The 16,757-nt window shown below is 37.0% G+C and overlaps 1 protein-coding gene across 8 annotated transcripts in view; it reads right to left on the bottom strand.

The window, feature by feature from the left end:
* Positions 1 to 16,757, bottom strand: part of PCNX1 (pecanex 1) — a 92,170-nt gene that overhangs the window by 37,963 nt on the left and 37,450 nt on the right. For 4 of the 8 annotated variants that reach the window (XM_055806543.1, XM_055806597.1, XM_055806716.1 and 1 more), the window contains 7 exons: positions 16,444 to 16,628; positions 9,118 to 9,208; positions 7,351 to 7,408; positions 5,020 to 5,237; positions 3,616 to 3,769; positions 2,825 to 2,857; positions 1,650 to 1,821 (listed from right to left, as the gene is read on the bottom strand). In XM_055806543.1, the coding sequence (XP_055662518.1) occupies positions 1,650 to 1,821; positions 2,825 to 2,857; positions 3,616 to 3,769; positions 5,020 to 5,237; positions 7,351 to 7,408; positions 9,118 to 9,208; positions 16,444 to 16,628 (911 nt within the window). The remainder of the gene's footprint in view (positions 1 to 1,649; positions 1,822 to 2,824; positions 2,858 to 3,615; positions 3,770 to 5,019; positions 5,238 to 7,350; positions 7,409 to 9,117; positions 9,209 to 16,443; positions 16,629 to 16,757) is intronic. The other 4 variants (XM_055806656.1, XM_055806884.1, XM_055806827.1 and 1 more) reach the window with 4 other exon arrangements.

Here is a 16,757-nt window from a genome sequence, read left to right as displayed (position 1 = left end):
AGAACAGTAAAACACAAGGATCAAAAAGCATTCAGAACTCTTCAACTAAGACATTTCAAAACCTAATTCCAGAATGGACATGGTCTGGTGAAGAAGCCAGCATGTCTTTAAAACTGGAAAACACTCTTAAGAACTTTTTTTAAAAGTAGGTCACTTTCCCAATGCAACACACCACTTTTATATATATCTATGTACTACCTTATGGGTATACATTATGGCAATGACTCTAGGTGATAGGAATGGGAAGAAAAGACTTTTGAAATTGACAGAGGAAAAGAAGCAAGATGGATGTCTTGAATAAGTCAAAACTGTCTGCTGTCTTAGCTTCTTTTTCCATCACAGATACAGAATGAAGTAGTCCAGTGCATAAACAGATCATAGAATCTGCAGAAAAGCACCTTTGTAAATTCCTGGACAACCCTCTGTTCATAAATAAGCGGCTTTGACCTTTTCCCTCTGGATATTTAAATACAGACTTAGCAGCAGAAAGTTGAAGGGGGAAATAGTACTAGGTATGAAATTCAGGATATTCCCAAAATAAACAAAAACTAAAATACCTGACTAATTTTTATTAATAAAGTAAACAAAAAAATACAAATTAAGACTCAAGTTTTCATTTTACTTAGAAGACTGTCCAAAAACTGGAGGCATGTAGTCGTAACACTTAACTGCTGCAGTCTTTCATGCACAGATATTTTGGTACAACTGAAGAGAAAGTGTGTTCAATTTAGATGAATCCTTACAGATTTTCTTCCCCCTCCAAAGAGGTAATCCAGAGAGTATCACCCAAATAGCTCTGCTCCATTTAAGAATATGCACAAAGTTTCTATGATCAGATGGTCTTCAGATGTTTACGTTCTCTCTCCTTTCTATAGGCTTTGCCTGAGATTACACAGCTGTTACTACTTTCTATAATTTTTTTAAGTAAAAGAAAGTTTTGTTGGGTTTTTGTGTATGTGGGTTTTGGCTTTTTTTTTTTTGAGGTGGTGGGTTTAGGTTGGTTTTTTTGGGGGTGGAGTGAGTGTTAAAATATAAGAACTATTGTGAACACACTGTGCTGCTCAGAATACAATGGAAGTATCTCATACAGCCCAAAATCACATTTTTGGTATTGCGGATAGGTCTGTTATGAGAAGAGACACACTAAATAAGATTTAATCTGTCTACAGTGTTTTTAAAAATTGTGTCTCTATTGTTCAACCTGATCACTAAACACAAACAACATGATTTAAGAGAACTCCTACTCATTTGCCACAAGCCCCTCTAGAGAGTACAAGAGCATCTGAATCAAAACGTTTAACTCCTGAGCAGCTAGGTCCAAGCCAGGGTGGCATATCCGGGTCCAAGTTAAGAAGAAAGAACAGAAGGTCCAGGGATGAGGACTAAGATACTAGATAATTAAAAAGCTAAAAGTATTTTCTTTCTACAACACCGTATTAGTTTATTATCTGCAGTTCGTTACAGCAGAGCGATAGGAGGGAGAAATTTTACCCATAGACTTCAAAGCTAAAACTACTCTTTCCAAAGGAAACTAAGCGAACTCCATTTAGAAGGTGATGATGCAAACAGCGTCATAAAAAGATGTGGGGGCAGGCATGGGGAAATTTCTCCTGTGGTGAAACAAACAAATCCATGAAGAAGCCACTCACCTATAACTAAGTCCCTGGCTGACAGCAGCAGCAATGGGTTGGTGAAAGCCATTCCATACAACCTGAATCTTGTTGTAGATATGTTTCTGCTGCCATAATCCAACAGCCAAATAAGACCACAACATAAACAGAAATACACAGGCCTACTATAGGCTATGATACGATTATGACCCTGTTTAAAAAACAACACAGAAAAAGTAATTGTTACTTTTCTGTTACAGATAATTTCAGAACCAACATTAATCACTAGTCATCAAATAATGTAATCATCTTAGCACATTTTTTTTTCATAAACCCCTTAATGCATCACCTTGCATTAAGTAAGTCTTTTTTGTGTGTGTGGCTTTGATATGATGAGGACACAACAGATTAAGTTAGACTAAGATACAGTTACCCTTATTCTCCACTAAGTTTTCAAGTATGGCCCTTACAATACTAAATGCCAGAGAAACTGACTAGGCTTCATAAGCAAGATAGAGTATCCTTATTATGAAAAAGAAGCAATTAAAGTTGTTTAAAATGACTCGGATACTGCTCCTGCTGGGGAAAAAAAAAAGGAAGTATCTGTATTTGTGTGTTCGTTAAAACACACAACTTATTACCTGAAGTAATACAAATTACTTGCTGCAGAGGAATAATGCTTTTTCATACCTTATTTAGGACATAAATATTTTGTCTTGGCAATCTAGCAGATGCACACATTGTGCAACACTAGCACATTAACATTTCCATGCTCAAATGTTAATGCTCACTAGAGCACTGCATACTCAGAGTGAAAAAATGAGACTGTGTGCATGCTAGGACAACTGAATGACCTACAAGACCAGAATAGAAGATCAAAGCCGTGTCGGTTCATACCAGTATAGCAAGTTACAACATTAAGAATACTTCTCAGTATAATTGCTTGAATATTAAAGTTTCATACAAAAACCTATCAGGATATGGCTCTAAAGCAAAAGGCCATAGAGGCTTAAAGCAAGGCGGACAGGATTTACTAAATACAAAGTAGGGGAGATAGTGTCAGTTCCCTTCTCACACACTGACAACAACCTAAGCCTATCCTGCCTTATGAAGGCAAATAAGAGAAACACTAAAAGATCCAACTAAACAGATCAGTTCTCTGTGGAAGTTCTACAAGCCCAAGCTTAGTATACTGGCACATGCTCATGACTTACATGTCGAGGGGAAGAAGAATCTGGCTGAACACTCTGAAACCGAAACAGAAAGAGCAGAGTTACCCAATCTACAGGTAAGTGTGTTTACCTCCTCCTACACACACACCCCTTCTTGATTGAAGTTCTTTTCATAATATCTACAATTAATTCTACAGTTGTCAAGCCACTCTATATCCTTTAAATAACACAAAGTATTAAACTATAAAATATGTTCAGAGAGTATGTCTATAGCCAAGGTTTTCTAAAAATTACTGTTTTCAAACTTTTACCTTTAACACAAATTGTGTTATGCACTTCAATTTTAAATCTGATTTCCAACCCGACAGTCTAATCCTAAGGAAATAAACAATTATTCTTAAATGACAAAAACAGCATTAACAGCTGTCTGATAAAATCTAGGATTCTGTATGCTTAGATATAATTGCTTAATATGAATGCATTGAGGTGTATCCACCTTAAAAATGAAAATAACCCCCCCAAAACTCCAGCCAAACAATAAAACTCCAGGTTTAGTTTGTTGGCTGTTTTCAGCCAGTAAGAATGTGCTTTTTTGGGAAAACAAGAAGTGTGTGAGAACAACAAATAAAAGGTTGTTTAACAAACATACACAGAACCATTCTAGTGAAGTGACCTTGTATGACCATCTATGAAACTTTCCACGAAGCTGAAGTTCACTCCTTTCTTCGTAAATGATAATATGCATGTTTTTTCCCTAAAGTTTAACCAACCTGCAACGCCCAACTGAAGTTATTTCTATTTTTTATAAAAAGGAAAGATAAAAATTAAAATACCTTCAACAGCGAGTACTGACAGCTGGCTATTACCAGGCAGAACTGGAAGACCCAAATATCCTTGAAAAAGCCCTCTATAAGAAGTACAGAGCCCAGAAATGCAACTAGAATAGCTAGGATGACAGCTAACACGTTTTCAAGGATCTCACGATTCCTGTAGTAGAAGAGGGGGGGAAAAAAAAAAAAAAAGAAAAGGACAGAATTAAAAGCTAACTATGTCTAGAAAAAGCTGCAAGGGAACAGTTATGGTCAGAAGTTAACAAGAGTTGTAGCAAAGTAGTTAAAAATAGATTTGAACTTGCACTGACTATACTAGCACACTGTCTTTTAGCAAAGCTAGGAGCTAGCAGGATTTCAGTAATAGCTCAAAGCTATTAGTATCTTATGGAATTTTACTTTAAACAGCAGAAGATAACTTCAGAAATAATTCAAACGCTCATCCAAAAGCATGATCCATAATATAAATCTATACCAAGACCCACACATGATGGTTACAAGCCTGTGAGGAAATATATGCATGAAGCTTATCAGTATATAATCTGTCATTGATGATTTTGTATTGAAGAAACTAAACATACTCTCACTTGGCTAAGACATGCCAAGTGGAATAAAGAGAGTTCCATGTGATACGGGCAGTGCTTAGGAACAGAATTAATAGTATTTTCGCCTGGACAGAATCACTAGTATATTGTTTATCTCAAGGAAGTTCACTACTAAAATTTAAATAACTCCAAAAGCTGGTAACCATGGAGTCACCTTAGTTATATTCCACTAGGTAAATGCAGCAGCGACAACAGGTTACAGCAGGGGTCCTCAAACTACGGCCCGCGGGCTGGATACGGCCCCCCCAGGGTCCTCAATCCGGCCCCCGGTATTTACAGAAACACACACACACACACACACCCCGGGGTTGGGGGGGAACCAAGCAGCCGCAGATGGCTGCCTGCCACTTCATCCGCGCACCGGCCCCCTGCTTAAAAAGTTTGAGGATCCCTGGTTACAGTATTAGATGACCCTCTGGAACAATGCTTTGAAACAGCTGGTAAATTCTCTCGATTTGCTGAAATAATGTATGCACCAGGTTCTAAACCCTTTCAGTTTTTTGGAGAAGGTTATTATCTAACTTTAAATACTGGCAACAAATTTCTCTTGACCAAATACATTGTCATGCCACTCATGAAGAGTGAAGGTAGGGTTGTTTGGGTTTTTTCCTTTTTGGCACTGCCAGAGAAAACGGGAAAGTAGCCTTTATTATTTTAGAAAAAACTGTTTTGTATTACCCTTTCATCTTTCAGAGTATAAATAAGTACAATTCTGTAAGGATAAGTATCTCTATTACTCACAGTTTAGTTACCATTTTTTAAATCTTTACTTTCTGATGTTTGTCATGTATGAGGATCTCACCTATCAAATAAAGCCAGGAGAGTTAATCTATCAAAATTGATGCTAATCCAAAGCTTAGGCAGGATCCAAAAGCGATAGTACTGCTTGACTTTTTGAGCTGCTTCCTCTTGAGGTTGCATGTGGTCCTGAAGGTCAGGGCTCAGGTCAATATCTTGCTGCTCCAGCAGATCTGTATCCATGGTTAGCAGCCTGTTCAACCTGATCTGAGGAAGAGAAAGCTAAAAGAAAGTCAGTATTAACAGAAGCTCATTTTTATTATAACACCGTATTCCACTGAAAAGTGCTTTGGAGAAAACTGCTAGAATTACTCTGTTTCACTTTACAGAGGTTAAATGTTAAACACTGTCAGTTCTCAGGCTTCTGCTTACTCTTCCTGTCCTTAGCATGGCAAATGAATATCACCAGCTGCAAGAATAGCTTGCATACAACACAACCGTTTGGCATTTTAGCATATGTCTTATTTCAAATGAATTATGAATGTGTCTTCCAAGCACATTATCCCATTTACTCTGAAAACTTCAAATTTGAAGACAAGTAAACTGATGTGTGAACAGAAATAACATACACTACAAGAATAATCCAATTCTGAGTTTAAACAAATGACAACACATTTCTTAAAAGTTAGCTAATCTGCATGCATACCCATGCTGAATGATTGGTTTTGCATGACAAAGCAACATACACATGCATCAGTGGTCAAATTCAAACTCACTGGATTCAGAATATACTCAAATTTAAAAAAACTCTGCCCTAACTAGTCAAGTACTATTTATGACTGACTGTATTTCTCACTTATTTTATAGCTTGCTACTCCAGCATTCTCATGAAATCACACTAATACCAACGACCATGAAGGAGGGTACTCACAAGGTTGACAAATTACTACAGTATGTGTCATCTAATCCACTTTATAGATTTCATTAACAGGCCAAGAAACATCTTAATGCACTGCCCTTCAGTCTTAAAAAGTATTACCATTAAATGACCATTTAATGAAAGATCTTCGCAATCTTTATAAGGCAAAGATTAAAATTTAAATACGTATGTCACCTTTAGGTGTCAAAATTATAGGGTTTTCACAATTACCTTAAACATTTAGTTTTTTGGTTTTGAATTTTTTTTCCTGACTCCTTAAAGCATCAGTGTACTGTAACTATGTTCAGTCATCTTTTCCTTCCTAGAAAAATACTAATAAAAACAAGCAAAACCACTCCCTTTCTAAAGGCATTTCAAAAATATAAAACATACTTAGACAAGCTGTGTCAGAATAGGTGCTTTTTTGACAGTTTAAAAAGCTTTGTGTCTTAAAAGGCACAATAACATTCATTGCACTAATAATAAATTTCAGTGGAAGTTTCTATGTAGCCACATGGGCTAAGTTTTTTATAAATATGAGTTTGCCTTAAACAGAATCACTTCCTCCAGTGGTACCACACTGACAAACCAACCGCACATAACGGGTAATGCAGCCTCTTTTCTGAAGGCTATGTTTTTGAGGGGGGTGGTGGAAAGGAAAGTAAGTTCCTCTAGCAGATGCTGGGTTTGAAAAGCACATTCTTGATCAAAACCGTGGTCAGGCAAATTGAGGTCTGCTCCTCTGCCAAATGCTGAATCCGTGTTTCATTTTCCCCCTTGATTAGGTCATTAGGTACTTCAATATGCTTTGATTTCCTAGCTTAATAATCACGACCATTTGCACTGTTTTCATGACACAGCAGCATAAGACTTCAGAATTAAGAGTACAGGTACGTCTGGACTTGACAACAATATAAAAAGGTTTGAGATCACAAAGCTAAGGAATTCTAAAGCTATTTACAGCACAACACATTGTAAGCCTCTGCCTTCCCCCCCCCCCCCGGTTGTTCCTTGTGTATGAATTAAAATTTTGTACAGCATATTCCAATGATAGATTGTTAAATTCCTTTCAGGGAAATTACTGAGGTTTCTCTTGGTCAGAACACAGAATTTATTCTTTGCTGCCTGCTAATCTTAGTAATGTACAGAAGGAAAACTGTCCAAGTTGTCCAGTCATCTCTGGAAAGCCATTACAAGGTATCTCAGAACATCCAATTTCCATGTGATACAGGAAATCACTATGCTTTAGATCAGAGAAAACCATTTACATTTAAAGCGCTATGCAGAAAGATGAGCTTTTATGCATATATGAAGACATTGCAACAATAAATACATACTTTATCTTCATTTAAACCCGGGCAAAAAAGCCTTCTTAAAAACACAGAACTAACACATAGGATGATTAATCAGCACTATACAATTGGAAAGTCTTCTGATTTTTTTTGCATGCTTTAAAAATAAGCAAGAAGGACTTACTAGATCATGTGGATAAAAGCGAACTGAGGTAGAACTCGATACGTGAGAGTCCGTGTCACTATAAGAACAGGGGAAAGACTTCAGATTATAAAACTACATTTTATTTCAACAGGCCACTCTTAGTTTTCTAGTGTCCCAAATTAACTCTTGACTCCTCGCAAATTTTGTCCAAAAATCCTTCTGTAAGTTTTTTTCCTTCAATCACATATTTTAAACACAAGTATCCACTTAGTCTTGTGTTTTGCAATAAATTCTGTAGCTATAGTAAATCAGGACACTCTTTACCCTTACTCTTCGTATAACTTCTCAACACTTAGTCCTTAAGATGTCTAACACCAATCATCACAATAGCAATTATTTCACTTCCAAAAAAAAAAAAAAATGTTTATAATCTGAGGTGTAAACACGCATTGCATCTCTAGATGAGTGCAGTCTGCTATGTTTTCACATATAGTTCTATACTGTTTTTGCCAAGGTCCCAAAACTGCCAAAAATAACACATACTTTAACACAAGCATACTGAGTTACTTAATCTTAAATTGCTTTTGAAAAATTTAAATAAAATTAAACTTCTGGTAAGAAAAGCAAAATTACTTTGCAATTTCCATTCATTAGAGATGAGGAGAAATTTCTCTTACTGTATGAGAGTCCATATCCAACCATTGCTTTTTTCCCCAAATTTTGGATAGCTTTTGATGTTTGTTTTCCATGTAAATCACATGGCTGTAAGACTTGTACCAAATTTATGCAACTTTCCTTCAGTTCCTTGCCTTAAGATAAAAACATTCTTTGTTATCAATTTTACTTCACTGAAACTCCAGCATTCCCTGAAGCTAAGATCTGATTATTTGGGCATGGCCAGTTTGTTCCTTCCATTAGCACATATAACTTCATAATAGCAGCCATCAGCAAAGCCACTGCATCTTGAACATGCAAGCAGTACAGGCAGGCATTGGCAGCTTTGTGCAAGGAATGCAGAACTTTTTTGCCAAAGTTCAACTCTACAAAAGGCACTTGCACACTATCACAAGAAAGATTTTAATATGGGAGCCTTTATATTCCTTACTCCATAATTCCAACAGCTATTCCACTCACACTGGGAATTTCGTAACATTCAGCATGACGCAATAGCTCCAGAGCAGCTCTATGTGGTGAAGTGGACTGGGGTGAGGGGAGGGAAGGATGTTTTGGGATGTTTTTCTTTCTTCTGCCTCCTGTCCCTTCAGAGAAAGGGCGGGCATCTTTCCAGCAGCAGATGAATTTTCTAGTACGTAGCTGGCTATTTCAATGGTAAGTTAAATTGTAACCTCAGGCATGTTAACACTTCCATGTATTGTTTCATGCCATCTATGAACTTGAGAACGAATTTATCAGTTTACATTTGCTTCACAATTGGAAGTTCATTTGTAAGTAAGTTAATAGTCATTATGGTCAACAGCCACCTACTTTCCCAGAAACCAGGTTAAATCCTTTAAGAAAGGCTTTCTATAAGCCAATCAAAAAAAAAAGCATTTGTCAAGTTCTCAGTTTAGACGTTCACTGCTCAAGCTAACAGTAGTCTCCATTTTCTGGATTTATTTAAGCCAAGAAGATTATTTATGCTGTTAGTGTCATCTTCTAGTACAAATCACTTAGGTTTCAAAAGTATAGAGTAATATTTTATGTTCATTTTCTATAGTCCATACTAAATAACCTTTTAAAATGAAAATCAAAGATCTGGTTGTAGTAAGACAAGAATCATCACTTTTGACTGGCCTTCACACACACCAGATGTTGGATGCTCTTCTTGCAGCTGGCTCAAAGTTCACAAGCGACATGTCGCAGCCCCCTGTCTCGTAGAGCGTAGAACTGAACTTACCTATTAAAGAAAAAGGTCAAGAGCAGGTCAAAATCTAATGTTTCATCCCACTGGTACTAGTTTCTATTTATTAACTTACTACTGAGATCAATACAAACCGCTAGATTTACATCAGTGTCAGAATACAGAATGTGATTATGCATTAGTGTGTCAGCAACGTAGACAAGACATTAGCTATTCAGTCCTCTTTCATACCTTTTTACATGACATGTACAGTAAACTGCAATACTGAATTTTAAGGTTTTTTACAAGATGTCACCATTAACACACAGAAGCAAAATGTGAACCTCTTTGTCCCTCACTTAGAAAATAACCTGGTGAACAACTTGCAATGACCTGTTTTTCAGTTCCTCCCCACCCCCAGTAGAACAATCAGTACATCATGCACTATCAGTATTTTAAAACCATGGCATTTAGCCAAGGCAGATTCGAGTGTCCTGAATAAATTTATTTTGGAGGCAAGAAACACAAAGAGTAAAAGAAGTGGCCAGAGTAAGTTGTACTTCTAGAAAAACTGAAAAAGGAATGGCAGGCAGAGATCTATTCTACAAGCCAGCACCAAACAGTTCAGTGTAAGAACAGAAGACTGCAAACTAACATCTCAGATAAACCATTTGGAGTTCCTGGAACTCCATTAACCATCATTTCCTAAAGTTGTTATTAAAAACTTTTTGAATAAACACTATCAAGGTATCTCTAAATATATAATTAACAAAAAAGTGCCCAGAGATTATAACTCAAAAGATAAATTACCTTACTCACAATATGATGTTTTTACAGTGCCCTTCTTCCACAATAGTCTAATCAGAGACATAGGCATTGTAATTTCCCCTGAAGGCCATGTTCAATATATTTCAGCTCTGAATGCAGGAAGCAGATTTTGAAATTGATCTCATATGAAGCATTCTGCCAACTACTCCATCTCTTCTAGCTCAAACCCCTTCTTAAGCCATGCATGCTTTGCATCAATATTTTAAGATCTGCTTATACAAAACAAGAAAATCCCACTATAGAGCATGTGAAGCAAAAACTCCATGCACCTCTCAGCTGCATGACTAGCAGCTTGCTCGTCTGTTGATACAGGCTAACAAGCAGTCCCAGGAGAAACACCTAACAGGATCAGATTCTGTGAGAACACAGCCTGCTTCTAACAGAATGGAGTTTGCTTTTTTTTTTTTTATACCCCCCCCCCCCCCCCCTGGACTCTCCAACTTCTCTTCAGACCCACAGACAAAGTTCAATGTAAAAAAGTCTGAAAGAGGTTAAAACACCTCCAAATGGATTATTAAAATTGCAACGAAGGAAAAATACTGATATATTGAAAATACTTCATAAAGCTTCTACTCTCAGAGGAGGCACTTCAGATCAACTAGACACATACTACAGCTGTGCCAAGCCCAACCATTCTGACAGGACAGTCAGCTACTTAGCTCAGGATTCAAACACAGCATGCATCAGAGCTTGGTAATGCAACAGCACTCTCAATTAATTACATCAGCTATAAGAATTTGTAAGGAAATACAAATAGCAAGTTCACTTGCCACGATATCTTCCCAAATAGTCAAGATTTTAATCAAGCACTTCAGTCAAATATCCTTTGGTTTTTAAAGCACAGTGTAGTGAACAGTGGTTACTCAAGTTTAAATTTTCAACTAGTGCAAGGCATTAGGCATCTTCCTCCCTACAGCTAATAAATAGCCTTAGCTACACAGGCCTGTTTATTAACTGCATGAGTTAAATTTCAGCAGCAAATATCAAGATATTGGATAATACACTCCAGGTTCTTGTCATGACAAAATTATGCTTAACTTAGCACAGAAAAATCTTCTGAGCAACCAGTCCTTAAATGAGACAGGGAAGTTTGGGTTAAATTATTCATGTTTTTGCACTACTGAATTGAGAGCCTGGAAATTGTACTTTCTGATTTTTACATTGATGAAATTCTAGTCACAGAAATTAGAACATACTACTTGCAAGAAACAACTTCCCATTCTTCTCCTGGGCTCAGATAATACATCAGTATCTGTTACACAAGAAGTTTACTGAACTGTTGTTACATTCATGTGAAAAGTCTGAAAAGGGCCTCAAACTGGAAAAAAATTAGCATAAAACCACTTCACCTTAGAAAATATCTACAGTTCCCACACACTTAACTCATCTTGGAATCTGTCACAAAGTACTGCATTTGTACTGCTGCCGTAAGTACTGCGTGGCTGCGGTGAGATAAAATAGATCTCATTACTAGAAAGATAGCACACAGAACACTTAATTCCAGTTGTTTACACACAAACTACAAAACAGACTCAGGTTTTGCCATACTTGCAATTATCCCTCTACTTATATAGACTTCGTATTTAAAGTTGGCTCTCTGTCAAGAAAAGAACGGCTTGTCAATAAAACGAAGCTGTCTGCCCCTTTTTTTGTTTTTCTTTTGGGTTTCCTTTTGTTGGGGGCTTTTTTGTTTGTTTTAAATCAAAAGGCTCTCCAGAAAAGCCTCAACTCAAAGTAAAAAAGATGACAGGACTTTTCACTGCTGTTGAGGACACAAACCCTAAGGTCTGACTGGAGATCCTACAGCTGAGCTTCAAAATCCTGTGAATTAAGTGATTTTTAAACTGTGTGAGAACAGCAGCTTCCTCACAGCACACTCAAACTCTAATGAAGGATCCCAACGCTCACAAGATTCAATATGCATGGATATACCTAGCATTTTTAGTTACTCAAATTTTTCTCTCTCCCATTCCTAGCTCTCCCACAGCATTCTCTGAAATACTTGTAATAGCATCACATCTTTAAGGACTGTAATTTAGTAAGTGTCAACAAATGGCACTCACAAATTTGTTTTACAAATCAAGAAATACAGCCAGTAGCATGTTTGTCAACTAAACAGAAATACTTGTAACTTCTCCCTTTCCTACCACAAAGGGAGGGCTGTGAGTTCTTCGCAAACTAGTCACCCAAACAATGTTCTATTTGGATCAGGTCACAAAAAATAACAACGCCAAGTCACTGATACTCAGGCACACAAAATCAAAATACATCTTTGTGGACATGAAGAGAGGAAAAGATGAATGTACTTCTTTTGAAACAAGTTTCCTTGTTTAAAAAGACAAAAGTATCTCATGACCAAACCCAGAAACAACCACGTAACAATTCACAGCGTACAAAATGGTGTTCCCACAGTTATAGGAATGAATGAAAGCAACAAGCTGATGAGCTTACACAGATGAAACCTGGAAGACTTAATTGGCTCAAGATCCAACTAAAATGGTGCTCTGATGGTTTCTTCAGCCAAATTATTTTCAGCACATTCCTCAGTTCTCCATCTAATAAATACTACTGTTTCAGACCTCTCAAACTATTTCTGAATGTTGTTAGCACTTTTTGGCATGTTGAAGTCTACATCATCATTGGATCCAGATATATTAATCTACTACTTGTGACTGTATTTTTAAATCCTAGTCAGCCAAACCAAAGTAATCAGATTTTGACTACTGTAGCGTGCAGGGAGCTATTGTTTCCAAAGGTTAAAATATTTCTTTCAGCTGCAGTATGAAGACTTCATTTAGAATACTTCAAAGCAGTTATTTTTTTATTTCCATATGAAGTTTGTCAAAAGAGTAATTTGCCCATTATGTAGAATTCCAAAGACTACAAAATAGGAACAACGGAAAGTAAATATTTATTTCCTACCTGTACTTTCGAAAAATACCCCCCCATCTATCCCCAAAAAAATTACGCCTACTTAATAAAAAGATAGTAAGGAACTGATTCTGAATTCTTTTTAATCAATTAAGTAATCAGTGCATATGTTTATCTTTAGAGAAAGTTTTGATCTTCAAGGCCATCAAACTACCTTCACAAATTAAAATACTTCAATAAAACTGAAAGCTTATCATTTGCATATAGGCAATAAACTGTAAATCCAACATAGCAATGTAATTGTATTGTAAAGCTCCAGATGACCAGTTTTCTTTAGTCACAAAAGTGATATTCCTAAATTTTAAAAAAATAACAAAAAAATTATCTAGCCAAGGATAAGGGGCTGTAATTTCACCCTACTTTTAGAAACTGGGCATCTTTTCTAGTAACTCAGTACTTGGATCCCTAACTACTTCACAAATAGTAACACCTACAACCTTTGCTGCAAGGACTGAAAAATCCCAATCATCACCTACATGTCTCCAGAATCAGGTATTAGCAAGAATAAAAGGCATTAGTACTGCTACACTGTGCTCTGAAGGACTGTCATTCACTTAAGTCATGGTATGTGTTTTGTTGCTGTCTGCACTCATAATACATTAATCCTTCCCATAATCATGGCATTTGGTCTCCCACCTTTCCTTTCTGTCCTACATTCCCCTTACCATCGACTTCATGCTTACTGTTCCACATCAAGCTCCTTTTCCAGCCCTTCTAGTTTCTTCCCTATCATGAAACAACATAATTGACAAAAATCCTTCTACTTTGAACTGGGTAATTCCTCAAGTATCTCTTGCCTCACTAGTAGGACAATACCCGGTTAAAGATGCCTGTATCACCAGACTGGATGTAGGCTAGGTATAATAGAATAAGGTTCATCCTTCATAAAATAAGCCAGAGTTAACAGACATGATTTTTTACAGCAAACAAAAAAAAAATTCAACCGTGTGTCTTGTTTAGAGCTACAGCTTGACATCAACACGTAAACAGAAAAAAATGTAGAAGCAGATACTGTACTAGTGCACAAACACAGGAGTCTTAAATATGGGGCTTTTAACGTTAAGTTAACACATGCCCTGTTTTGTCTTCCAGATGAGCTGGAATATGCTAATAGAATTTCAGTAAGAACATTAACTCTTATATGCACTGCACAGAGATATATAACCCCATCTACTATATGTCACTTATATTTCCAGTTGCTGTAAATCAGCTTTTGTTTCTTCATCTTTCTCCCAGCCTCTATTTTCAGCAGTTTTTCTGCCCTGGGCAGACACAGGGACTTCCACAACAACAAAGAATTGGTCATATCGCCTGCATTGCTTTTATCAGCATCAGAATAAAAGTTAAAGAAAAACACCAAAATACTACCCCCACACCCGTACACAATCTGAAGTAAAATGGTCACCTTCCACTGTATGGTATCTTGGGACAAGAAAGCAAAAGCAACAGCCTTAGACTTAACGGGAACAGAGCAGTGGTGTTACTTCATCCCTAACTGGGGACTAAAACCAAAACAGAACCAAAAAAACCACCAAATAAACCATATACCAGGTACAAGGAAAGATACTCTCCCTTCTTGTCAGGCCTGATAAAGGAATCATGCATGCAAAAGCCTGTGCCATTTTGCCAACTATTTTACTTTCACAGAAGACAGTACCTGTCACACAAAGCCAGTTACACAAACTAGAAAATTTGTTTTTCCTAAAATAACGAAAACAGATCTTGCCTACAATAGCTGCTTTTGCTCATGAAGGTTTCTAAAGAGCTTCAAACATGGAATAAATCCCTACTATACATTAGATTTTTAACTGAGCAGATCCTGGAAGTTTTGTGCCTCGCAAAGGCAATGTGCTGCCCATGAAACTGTAAGCACAGTACAGACAAAATTTCAGAAGAATAAAGCTGTATAAATATCTGAAGACTAATACACACCAAGACAATGAATATGCCTTTTTAAGAGAGCCTGAACACAACACTGAGTTTCTTAAATGATCCCCTTGGATTTCTACAACATAGTAACACAAGTTCCTAAGTAACTCGGACTTACCTAGGCTGCATATTAGATCTTGAATTCTATAAAACTCAATTGTATTATTTTGATTAAGATTAACCAAATCCTTCAAATACAGTAATGGCAGCTTAAAGAATAAATCCCAACATTAACCTTGGACAAGTATAACCAGTGTCCCTGAATTTCAGTGGTATATTCCAATACTTTTTCAAATGAGAAATGAGTAAATAAAAATTCAGTAAATCTGTAGCTTTATGTGATATGCTCTCATCGTTCAGAGACACATACAAGTGTTGAAATAGTAGTTTTGATTTTTCTATCTAGAACCTAGTAGAGCCACAAAATCTTAACGAAAAATTATCAGGCAAGTAGATTGTGTGTATTTAGCACATCTGTAGTCAAATTTTATAGAGCATCTCAGAGAACATCAGGATTGTTTTCAGGTTTGCTTATATACAGTTTTTCATTATATTGCAGCTAGATGACGCAAAAGAATGACAATTTGTTAGCCAAACTGGTATTTAAAGGGATACCACTGCCTAGCAACTCTTGACATCTTCTCTACTAGTGAAGTAAGATGACAACTCACTTATCTTTTAGTACTGAGTTACAGTAAGGTCTGAAACAAGTGCTTTGTCCATGTTTTGGGCTAACCTGTACTTTTGGGTTATTACAGCTGATAGCTGCTCAAAATACGGTCGCTACTATTTGTCAGTTCTAAAGATGCCCACTTTAATAATTAGAGGGAAAATTCCACATTAATACTAAAGTCCTAAAGTAATTCAGGCCACGTACAGATAGCTGCCAAGATCCCTGCCAGGAATTTTTCTGTATCTGCCCTGCAATACTGTGTTGCAGGAAATGAGTCACTTATTATGACCATCTTAACTTCCTTCTTCCTGGCAATTTTATTAGCTGCATAGCTATTAATAAATAGTTAAGAACTCTTCATGGTTCATTTTATGTAGTACTAAGGGGCACTGTAAGGCTCCATGAAATGATGACATTTGATAAAAGAGTCCAGATTTTCTTCCCAACTCAAGCTCCTAAATCAAGGTGTACATGAAAAGCACTCTAATTTACATGAGTATATCTTTTCTGAACAGCAGCTAAGCAAGACTCATCTAATAAAAGATGAAGAACTCCTAGGGACCATAACAAGTATTCTTTGAAAGAACCAGAAGATCCTCAAAGTTGGTCTCAATCTCTGCTTAGCTACCTGTGACAATGCAAGAGAACTGGTGCATTACACATCATGTTGTTCAAGTCATGAAAGCTCTCACACCACCACTACTTGTATCTATGCATCCTCAGAGTGTTTCTCATCCTGCATTTGTTACAGAAAGTGCCTGGAAAGACGATTGTGAAAGGCAAGGAATTTATGAGCAATATGGCCTTCTAAGAAACGCACCTACAAGATTCAGAAATAAAACTAAGGTTAGCTGATTTTCACCGCATTATTACCCATACATCTGCTGTATTAAAAGTTCCATGTCACCAAGGTTACATAAGGCCTGCATACCAAGTTCATCGTGCAAACTGCTACCGCCTACAGCAGATGCAGTGGCATGTGATGCTTCTAAGTGGACACTCCCGTTTCTCACCAGCAAGGAGGCGCTAGCGCCGAGCACAGCGGCCTGGGAAGGGGGGCGGGACTGCACTTTGACCTGGGAGGAGAACTGCTGGCCTTGCTGACCATCTTGAAGGCTACGAGAAAACATGGATTGGGGACACATTACCAGGAAGAAAAGAAAAATAGCTAGAAGTGAAGCAAAACAAGAATTTTGAGTTTAAAGAGGAAAACTTAACAAGTATAGCATTGCAAAGGCACTTACT

Source organism: Falco peregrinus, chromosome 1, assembly GCF_023634155.1.
Source record: "Falco peregrinus isolate bFalPer1 chromosome 1, bFalPer1.pri, whole genome shotgun sequence".
In the NCBI taxonomy this organism is placed as follows: Eukaryota; Metazoa; Chordata; class Aves; order Falconiformes; family Falconidae; genus Falco; species Falco peregrinus.
The sequence above is the reverse complement of the archived record's forward strand: the minus strand, read 5'-3'. Positions and strand labels throughout refer to the sequence as shown.